Source organism: Ciconia boyciana, chromosome 1, assembly GCF_034638445.1.
Source record: "Ciconia boyciana chromosome 1, ASM3463844v1, whole genome shotgun sequence".
NCBI classification, from domain to species: Eukaryota; Metazoa; Chordata; class Aves; order Ciconiiformes; family Ciconiidae; genus Ciconia; species Ciconia boyciana.
Genome location: NC_132934.1, coordinates 219,956,515 through 219,967,176, shown reverse-complemented (window position 1 = coordinate 219,967,176; position 10,662 = coordinate 219,956,515). Strand labels below are relative to the sequence as shown.

The window sequence follows — 10,662 nt, the reverse complement described above, 5'->3', positions numbered from 1 at the left end:
CCTCGCCCACTTTGTTCACAGTCACTCTTGTGTCCCTTGAATCCTGGAGCAGACCAGAAGCCTGTCCAGATCCATGCCTAGACCCTAGACCCATCTGTCCACTCTCCAGATCCAGCCTTGGGTCTTTCTGGGTTCTGGTCTCCTCCCATGCATCAGTTAGTCCAGCTTGTTGTTTGTCACCAAATCCCACATGTGTACCCCTGTACACAGACAGTAAGGTCACTCAGAAAAGAGACAGAAGTGAGTTTAATGAGCAGACAGGACAGGCTGCGGTGATCAGGTGCATGGCCTGGAGAGCGCATTGACCAGCAAATTGTTTACACTCTATCAGCCCCTTTACCAGTCCCACTCCATTTTCCCACGCTGGTTCCTTCCCAATCCACCTGGATCCCTCCTTTCCCTCCCCTTTGGTCCTTCTCCTAAACATCCCATAATACATTTTGCACAGTCCCACAAGTCCCTTAAATCATCCCATACAAAGTTTTACACAAGCCCCATCGAATATCCAGCACTAAGTCTGCTCTTTCCCAGGGGACTCATGATAATTTTCTTTCCTTCTCAGAAGTTCTGCTTCAACTTCTTTCCTCCTGGCTCCTCCATCCGCTCCTCAATCACTGACCTGAAGGTTGTGGTCTGTGTTATTGTCTCTGTTATCTCCTGGGGTTTTGGGTTTGTGTACGTAGGTGTGATTTGTTATTTTTCCTGTCTTTTGCCTCTGTTTATCTGTTGAAGAGCCATTAACCAAATATCCTTACAAATCATGGTACTTACATTGCAGGTATCTTTGTATCCTTTACCTTCCGTATACTTTTTACCTTCCTTATAGCCTTACTTGCCACATATCCTTACATTGGTAGAAGTTTGGCATGTGCCCTCTCCTGGCTGGTCTTCTTGGGTGTTGAACCTTGCATAAGACAGTTGGCAGCGACCGTCACATTGGCTTTACTGGTAAATGGCAACCCTGGACGTGCGGACCCCTCTTTGGCAGAGCACCCCCAGTATCCGTCTCCGGGTCGTTTTGGTTTTCACGCTGTGAACGATAGGATTCAGGATGGGTGGGGCAAGGAAATGGCTGTTGGCTGTGAAAGCGTAGGCCTGGGGGGATATGTCTTTGCCAAACCGGTGCATCATGGACAGGCAGATCATGGGGATAAAGAAGAGGAGGACAGCACAGATATGGGAGATGCAGGTGTTGAGGGCTCTGAGAATCTCCCTCCAAGTTGCAACGTTCAGGATGGTCTTAAGGATGAGAAGATAGGACAGGAGGACAAAGAGCAAGTCCAAACCTAGTGTGGAGAGTAGCACAAAAAGGCCGTAGGTACTGTTACTCCTCGTATCCGAGCCTGCATGTTTGATGATGTCTGGATGCAAACAGTAGGGATGGGAGAGCTTGCTGACCCTGGTGAAACACAGCCGAGTCAGCAGGATTGGGAGTGGGAACTGGACAAGGGCGGTCCTCACGACGATTGCCACACATATCTTGGTGGTCGCTGAGTCGGTGAGGATGTAGGAATATTGTAGGGGGTGGCAGATGGCCATGTAGCGATCGAACGCCATCGCCAGAATGACAGCAGATTCAATATCTGTGAAGGAGTGAATGAAGAACATTTGGGCAAGGCAGGAGCCAAAGCTGATCTCTCTGGCCTCCAGCCACAGCATCCTCAGCCACAGCATCCTCCAGCCACAGCATCCTCAGCATGGTCGGGAACGTGGACATGGGCAAGCCCCGGTCGGCCACAGCTAGCATAGCAAGGAATAGATACATGGGTGCGTGGAGGCTCTGCTCTGCCCTAATGACGGAAAGGACAGTCAATTTCCCCAGCAGTGCCAGGAGGTACACAGAGCAGAGAGGAACAGCAGACAACATCTGAGTGGTTTCCCATGCTGGAAAGCCACTCAAAAAGAATGATAGGGTCCTGGTCTGGCTGCTGTTGGTCCTGGGCAGGATGAAACAAGGATACTCCATCTCATGCTTGAATAGCTGCCCTGGAACGAAAGCCAGCAGGGTCACAAACCACACACAGGCAGTAAGAAATAGGGAGCCCTTCAGTCTGCAGCCTTGGATCAGAGGCATCACCATGTCCAGCAAAGCCGTGCTACAGCAAAGCTTACCTGGAGCTGTCCTGAAACAGTCTGAGCGTGCTCGCCTCCCCCTGCATGCACACTGGCACAGAAACCACGCACAGACAGAAAACACGTGTATGTGTCGCATGCCCAGTGTAGGCAGGATCTAGCTCTGGCTGCCTGGTATAGCAGGGGAATGAACCATTTTTTAAAAAAAAAGGTCCATGAGTGCTTGTGTAAATGCAAATTGAGAGGAGGACGTGACATTGCAATTAGAGAGGGCTGATCTTGAATTTTGTGCTTTGCTGGGAATCTCCGGTGAAAGGAGAGGAGCTGATAATGGATCAGATACTGGTCTGCCTGTGGAAATACAGCAACTTTCTTAGGAATGGAGACCAGTAGAGCCTGGCCCTTTTAGACCAACAAAACACAGGCCATCTACAAACACATGGAGGGAAAAATATCTACTTAAGCTGAAGGATAGTGATTACTCACAAAGCAACATGTGTAAATTGTACACGGATAAAGGTAAGCTGGAAATTACAAGGACATCATATCAAAGCAGGACGTCTCTGGGCATCCTCCCACTAGAAATACAGAGAGGAGAGATGGATCTGCTTTTACATAAATTTTTATTTCTGTAAACTCATGCTGCCTCATGCTGCCAGGAAGGATGGGGACAGGACTCAAGGACTGTCATCTCTAGAGTCCTCTCCCCACAGTACTTGCAGGCATTCACTGCATGCCTAACTTTGGCTCCCATGCCTGTCGTTGAAGGACCACCTACCACAGGGTATCCACCTGTAAGTCTAGACAAGTATTTGAAACAACTGAAATAACTGCAAAACCATTACCTTTAAAAATATCTAGAACTATCTGTCCTTTCAGAAAATTGCAGAAATATTGCTGTTCTTTCCTCAAATTCATAAGGCTTCTATTTCACAGCACCTCTCTGCCCTTCCCTGTCTCAGTGTACAGGTTTCTGGCCCAGTGCAGCACCCTTGGATAACTGCAAAGACAGAACAAGTTCCACAGATTGAACTGGGCTTGCACAAAGCTACAGACTTTAATGTGTGCGAGTTTTCTGTAGTCCTCAAGGGAAGCTCGTCAAAGATCATTCCCTGCATTACATGGAGGGGAAGGAGGAGGAGTTACGGGAGAAAGTTATCTTCAGACACAAATACCTGATGGGCTCAGTTAAAGCAGCCATAGTTGCCAGTTCAGTCTCCACCCTGAGAGTACAGGATCTGTGAGAGGTTGTTTTTAATTGCCCTAAATTATGCCCCATCTCTTCCTCCAGAGGTCTGGCAGTGCTTTACACACACTGTGCTAGACGGGTGCTGCATCAGTTGCGTGCATGAAGAACTGGGGAACCTCCTTGTCTCATCCACATTTTATGCAACAAAACAGCACGCTCCCACCGCAGCATGCACTGGAGCAAGGGAGCGTCATGGTTTTAAGCAGGCAGAGCATGAGCTGGGGCTGTCCTGGCAGGAGGGAAGAGGAGACTCCTACTCCCGCTCAGCAGCCAGGGTGCATTTTCAGCACCTCAGTAGAAACAAGACCCTCCCAAACTTGAGATCGGGTCCATACTAAGCTCACACGTGTCATAGCCTGTCAGGAAAAGCCTGAGCACAAAAGAAGGGCGAATCCTTTTGGTTGCTTTTCTAAGTGATGACTCATTTTAACTCTTACAGTTTGATGTACTCCCGAAAATGACAAATTCCACAGATGCACCCCAGGATTTCACTGAGACTGAGTGTCCTCACGAAGCTGTGAGTGGAAAAGGGGCTGCACCCTGCTCTAGCATAAAGAGTGGTTCTCTGAATGGATGCAGGGCTGCCTATTCCCCTTTGCAGGCAGTGAAACATGAGAGTTTGGGGTCTCTGAGAGCTCTCCCATCTCTGTGCCAGCCCTCTGGAAAGGGGACAGAGCACAGCTCCTTGGAGCAACGCCCTCCTCGGGCAGCTGAAATGAGCTGGCCCATAGGAGGGTGACAGGGGTGTCTGCAGGGGCAAGCATCACGGACCGCGTCCACGTCTGGGAGGAGTCAGGACCCAGCTGAGCCCTGGTCAGTGGCACCGCGCAATCTTCCACGACAGAGCAAAGAGACCACTCACCTGCCTCGCTCACGACTGCCCTGAGCTTCCCACCAGCACTGCTGCAAGGAAGCAGCCTGCTCCTGGCTGTCAGGGCTCACGGCAGCAGAGGATTTATAGAAGACCCCGAGCAATTCCCCTGTGGGAGAGGGCTGGTCTGGGAGCACGAGGGCTCTGGGTTTCTCAGTGCTCAGACACATTAACTCTCACAGCACCAGGTCCACCCTGGCATGCAGTGCAGCTCTGCACCACGCCATCGGTCCCTGCTGACGGCAGGGGATGCACCCTGGAGACACCTTCCAGAGATGCCCTCCTCCTCCTCCCAGCCTCCGCCTCCCTGGAGAGCCAGGCCAGGCGTGGTTTGGATAGAGCAGCTCCTGCTCTGTGGCAGGGTGATGGATAGATGGGTCCTCGAGGTTGTTCCCAGCCCCGCTTCAGTTCTGTGGATGTGGAAGGAAACCCTGCAACAGGTCCCTGGTCTCTGGAGCAGACCAGAGCTATATGGCCTTGTGTCCTGTCCCCAAAAGTGGCCTTAGGCAGGTGTCAAGACAAGAACGTAAGAACAGGGCAAGCGTGCTTAGTAATTCCTCAAGCACCTTCCCAGCCCTCAGCAGTTTGTGGTCTAGGGGATTCCTGAGCCAGAACCGGTTCATATATACGTAATAGCTCAGGAGGGACTTTTGCTTCCACTAAAGGTTCATTTGAATCTGAATTTTGGTAACTGCAACACACAATGGCAAGAAGATCTAGAGCCAGCACTTTATGCTTGTTCTGAACACACTTCTTTGGAGGGCTCCTAATTCATGTACTGGAGGAGACAGCGTGCACTTCATCCCTGCCACCCATCTCAGAGCCATTCAAAGGTGGCTTGTGCTGTCACAACCAAAAGCAGTGTCCATGGTGTGACCGCTCCCTTCCTGACCAGTGCTGCATGCTATCTGCAGCGTCAGGTCATACACCTTGGTTCTCCAAGATGTGCTGAGTTTGCCTTCCAGGAACACCTGTCTCAAGCTCTTTGGTCCCTGCGGGACCCACATCTGCATGGTCCCACATCTGCATCTCTGCCTTCTTCCACCTTCCAGCTTTCTTCTTCTTCACCCACTGTTTCAGGACTACTGTCTGCCACCCTGTCCATGTCCTGCTGGCCAGCCTGGACCACCCAGACCATAAGCTTCACTGGGTATGGGGTGAAGACCAAGGAGATGTTGGGCATGGGTGTTGGCTTGCTCTGTTAGAAGCAGCGCAGCCGGAAGCCCAGCACTGCTCTGGCAGGTGAGCCTGGATGAGCCTGGACTCAGCAGCCTCCCCCCCGTCTGTCCCCAAAATGCCTCCCTGAGCATTCCAGCTCCCTCCAGCTGCCCTGGGTCACTCCAAGCTCCTGCAGTAACTCACCTGCTGTTGGACTGAGTAACTCAGTCCTCCTGTCGGGGTGCTTTGGGGTGCAGAGCATCGTGAGCCCCCGAGTGCAGCCACTGGAGTGGTGAGAGAGAAATGGGATTCGAGTGAGCGCTGTGAGGTGGTCCTCAGGGACCAGGACATGAGCACGCATCTGGGTGACACACTGAGTTCGGCTGGAGCAGAAGAGATGCTCTGGGACATCCACCTCCCTCCCCATCAGCTCTTTGTGGGTTTTCCCTGCACAGACCTCTTGTTATGCCCTTATTGTGTGACGGCAGACACTCTCGCAGTGTTGTAATTATACTTTAATTCAGAAGGTCAGCAGCATGTCTAGGTATGATTTAAATCTCCTCTCAGCCCTCAGAAAGGTTCTTGTGAGAGGCAAAAGGTTCATGGGGGTCTTCCTAAATATTGGAATGGATTTTACCACAGCACTTGGTGCACTGATGGATGAAGCATTTTGAAAACAGCATAATAATAAAATAAACACCCTGGGAGGATTTCATCTGACTAGAGGAAATGATGAGAACAAAATGCTTTAATGACCGTTGTTGGTGAGGGGGAGAAATGGAATATTTAATGCTGAACATTGTAGCTCAAGAGCCTCAGAGTGGATGAAGATGGTCAGATTTCAGTACCTAAAGTTATATTTATTACTGTATTCTTTGGGCCTTGTCTTCCCCCACTGGTAAAACACTAATGAAGAAACATGGTGCACAGGGATATGGTGAATGCATTTTTATTGCAAGGAGAAATTGCATTAGGGAAATGTTAACTTAAATGTCGAAATCATTTGCATTCGTGCAGTCTTTTTGATGGAGGCTTGTTACCATAGCCATCACAAACCCCTGGCTGACCGCGGGAAACAAGTCAGGCTGGAGGTGGCACCGGGCTTGAGCTCTCCGAGACCATGAGACTGATCACAGCGGGTCCTGCCTGGGATGGTGGCCCAGGAATGGGGGCAGCTGCCTTATTTTCAGAGTGAACTGAGATAAGCAGACCATATTCCCATCCGGGATACCTGGGTGTAAATTCCACACAGCTACACACAAAAACCGCAGTCCACGTGGACCATCAAGAGGGACATTTGCTCACCGCTAGCTCGGGCGCCAGCACTGACTCTTCACACACCCCAGGGGACCGCAAAGCGGCGTACAGCCCTCTCCCTCTGCCCCGACTGAGCAGAGGCACAGCCCATGCAGGCTGACTGCAGACTCGCTGCAGCGCTGGTAACTGCTGCAGCAGGTTACTACACGGAGCCAGGATCTCATCCCGGTGCATGGACCTTGCTCGTAGTTACTCCAGTTGAGATGCAGGGTTAGGGGTGGCAGACAGGTAAACGCGCAACCCCACCTGCGCCAGGGGATAAAGTGGCACGGGGGCTTCCCCACAGCAGAGCAGAGCTGAACCAATTTCTGTAAACCCAGGCACCTGGAGGTGACATTAGAGCCTTCCCAGTCCAGGCCAGCTCCAAAGGGGTTTGCTGTCTCTGTGCCCAAATATGCAATGAGAAAGCACCAGCCTCTCAAATGCTTGTGCATGTGGCTAATTCCCATTAAAAAGAGGCGTATCTGAGAGTCCCTGAGTGCTGCTATAGGATCAGAACAAGGGATGAAAAGGGTACAGAGGAGAAAAAGGAAGAAACTAGGAAATTCACCCACAAAGTCTGTCCTTGTGCATATCCTCAGACCCAGAAGGTGTGGGAAGGGACTTGGTCCCAGCCCAGAAAAGCCAGAAAATGCAGCAGCCAGATGCCTTGCTCTTGATGGAGACAGAGTGAGGCCCTCCCCCTGGGAGTCAGCTGCTGAGAAGGCAAAACTGGGGTTTGCTAGCAGAGAGATTTACTGAACTGGGGAGGGGATTCACTAGAGCAGCACAGCTTCATGCTGTGCTAGCAACAGTGCAGAACAGGGCATTTATCGGGGCAGGGAGACACTGTCCTCACCCCTTTGCTCAGCTGCTGGCCATGCACACGTGCCTCACGCTGATGCCCATCTGTTTTTTATCACCAAGGTCAGCTCAGGAGACAAATTCACCCCCAGCCGTATGGTCCGCTGTGTGCACAGGGAGCAGCGAGCCCCTCGCAAGGCTCTCCGTTCCCTCCCTGGCCTCCGCGGGCAGTTTCTGATGATGCTTCGTCACCATGAGAGGATGGACCCTGCAGGCTGGAGACTCACAGCAGGGGTGATGGGTGCGAGGGGCTTTCACACACCTTGCTGATGTGCAAATGAGAGTGCAAAGCACGGGGGAGCAGCCATGCTGCTGCTCTGGCTTTGTGTTGGTAACACCTCTGGAAAAGAGTGGGGTAAATCAAGCCTTGGAGGAGCTGGGTGCAGCTCCTTTCCCCCCAGCTCTGCTCTGCGCTCCTCTGCCCTTCATCACACAGGGAACCAAACCTGGGCTGTGCTTCTGAGAATGGCTTTGGATTAAGCCCCAGATTAACAGTGGTTAGCACCAAACACAGCCTGGCTGGAAAATCAGCACCCAAACTGGGGAAGGGCTTGGGGCATCCAAATCCCAGCAGCTCCTCTGGAAATCCCAGTCGCTGATGGGAGCGTGGTCCAGGGGAAGCCCAGCTCCCACCAGGCATCCCCCTGCCCAGTGCTTGCAGGCTGGCAGCACAACCGGGTGTCCAGGGCTGTGCCTCACTTGTCCCTCTCACCCCGTCCTGCCCCGGTTTGGCCTCGGCACACCGTGGGGTTTCACCAACACTAGAGGGAGCAGGAACCCTCCCATGGCAGCGGGGTGTCTGCCGGGGCCCCTGACAGCGGGTTTGCTGTCCTCCGAAATCGCACCCGCCTCCGGACCTGCACAGGGCATGGGGTCTGCGGTTGTGGGTCCCGGTGCTGTGCCGGGCTGGGCCCTCGCGGCCGCGATGCACCATTCCCGGGGCAAAGCCACGCACACAACTCGCACGGTGCCGTGGGGGACTCGCGGGGAGGCAGGGGGTCCCGGGGGGAACGAGCCGGGTCTGTCCCAGTGACTCTTACAGGGTGGGTTGGCCAGCCTTGCTTTTCTTCCCCCCTCCCTTCCTTAAACCCATGCCTCGGTTTTCCTGCCTGGAAAAAGAGGGTTTGCTTTCATTTGCATCAGCCCGAAGGTCTGTTGGTCCTCTTCCCAGTGCTGCATGCATGAACCGGCGCAGAGGTTGCCCCAGGGAGTGCCACATTTCAAACACGAAGGAAAAGGCTCTTCCCAGGGTGGCGACGGTGCCTTCAAATCCTGACTGTGTGCCTGTTTGGAAGGGGCTTGTGTAAAACACCGGCTCCTGGGATGACAGGAGATCCCGGGTGAATTTTGTGCCCTATGATATAGGGGAGCTCAGTCTGCACAGCTTAATGCTTTGGAACGCGAGTGTTTTGTGCTATGGATCACCCTAAACCACATTTACCCAAAAGCTCCTCAATCCCTGTGAAAGAGGCCAGCTTTACAGCACATGGAAGCGCTTGTCCCGAGCACAGCAGGCTCAGCGCCCACCTGCACGGAGTTGTGCTCAGTGCGGTCGAGAGGGCATTGCACAAACGCCAAACAGGCCTGGCATCAATTTCCAGCCGGAATGCTAACGAAAGGCTGGCTAAGGAAGATTATACCTTGTTGTATCCCTGGGGTAGGAGGAGGGCATGGGGCAGCAAACACCCCCTTTCTCGAGGGGGATCCTGCCCTGCCATGAGCATTTCATGGCGCTTTGGGTGAGCAGCCACCCTGTTTGGTGCCTCAGTTTCCCCACAAGGATCTCTGCCTGCCGGCCAGTGCAGGGGGAAGCAGGGGAGCCCTCTGATCCCCTGAGAGCCTTTCTCTGGGACGGGGAGCAAGGTGGTGTGCTTCCCTCTACTATGGAAATAGGAAAGGTTTCAAAAGCAGCCGGTGTATTTCACCCCCCCACACACACAGACTTGCAACAGGGCAAGAGGGGAGGATGAAGAAGAGGGGCTGGTTATCAGGACGTGTCCTACCGTCCCTTTGGGAATATGAGTCACCTGAGCCTGCCATGGGCTCTGCCCCAGAGATGGAGCGCAGTCATGAAAACCACGCTGCTGCAAGGGTGAGCAGCCCACGCTTGCCCGGGTGATCCAGGGCCGCCCTCTCTTTCCTGGTTCTGCTAAGAAAAATAAATAAAAAAAAAGTAAATATTTTTCAGCTGGTTGCCACACTGCCTCAGCAGAAATATTTTCTGCTGCGTGAGAAGTCTGACACAGCATAAAGGGGAATGCTGCTCCTTGGCCAAGGGCTGCCTTATCTCTGCGCAGCCGGGCTCCTGTTTGTGCCGTCCGAGTTATCGCCCTGCCACAGCACCACGCTGCAGCCGGGCTGGGAGAGGCTGCCATGACTCAGCACCCTGCCGCGGTGCCCGGTGCTGGTGCGAACTCATTGCACTCAATTTATGATGGGAGAGCCCGCCACAGCAATACGGCAGAAATAGCTACAACATCCCGCTGCAGAAAACAGCCTTGAGTCCTGGGCATGGGAGTGAGAGCCCCGTCTGGCTCTGCCAGGCAGGCGATGCTGGTTTCAGAGCTGCCTTTCTGCCCGGATGTCTGAGAGGACCCTCAAAGTGTCCCTCTGGGCTGGGGTGGAACAGGGCCTGTGGGACGTTCCCTGACCTCCGTCTCAGCTCAGCCCCACAGAGATGCTGTTATTTGGGACTCCCTGGGAGAAAGGGGATCTGCTTAGTGCACGGTGCTGGGACGATGGCTTGGTGCTGTGGAGAGCTAGGCAAAATTAGTAACGACCTTGAGGCCAGTCCGTGATTCACCCACGAGTCCTGGGAGCACAGAGGTGCTGGGATGAGCTGCTGAACACCAGGGCCTCTGGCAGGGCAGCTGGAGACAGGCGCTGCCAAGGGCTGCCCCAAACACAGAGTTTTGGTGCATCACTCAGGGCAGGGGCTGCTCTCCCATGTGAGGGGTACACGGTGCAGGCAGCGCTCAAACAGCTACTCGGAGGCTGCAAAAGGGATTGCCCAGGCGCCATCCCATTTTGCTACTTGAATAAGTAAGGGGTGCCAGGTTGGAGTCAGGTCTCCCTTTCTGCCTTCCTAAAGCCAAGTCCCGACACAGAAACAGGTCTGGCTCTGTGCATTGCAGCATTAACTGCTTGAAAG

At 53.3% G+C, this 10,662-nt stretch overlaps 1 protein-coding gene across 1 annotated transcript; it reads right to left on the bottom strand.

Annotated features, from left to right (window-relative positions):
• Window positions 1–942: 942 nt before the first annotated feature.
• LOC140651217 (olfactory receptor 51L1-like) lies at window positions 943–5,376 on the bottom strand. Its single transcript, XM_072860468.1, has 4 exons — window positions 5,199–5,376; window positions 2,113–2,164; window positions 1,710–1,790; window positions 943–1,675 (listed from the first exon to the last, which is right to left on the bottom strand). The coding sequence occupies exons 1-4, from the start codon at window positions 5,374–5,376 to the stop codon at window positions 943–945; spliced, it is 1,044 nt and encodes a 347-aa protein (XP_072716569.1).
• Window positions 5,377–10,662: the final 5,286 nt, after the last annotated feature.

Excerpts from the sequence above, each read along its gene's own strand:
- LOC140651217 (XM_072860468.1), bottom strand. The coding sequence starts at position 5,376 with ATGCCCAACATCTCCTTGGTCTTCACCCCATACCCAGTGAAGCTTATG. Across the intron at positions 1,791-2,112 it reads CTGTTTCAGGACAGCTCCAG|GGCAGAGCAGAGCCTCCACG; the intron begins GTAAGCTTTGCT and ends TTCCGTCATTAG. Across the intron at positions 1,676-1,709 it reads CGGGGCTTGCCCATGTCCAC|GATGCTGTGGCTGAGGATGC; the intron begins GTTCCCGACCAT and ends CTGTGGCTGGAG.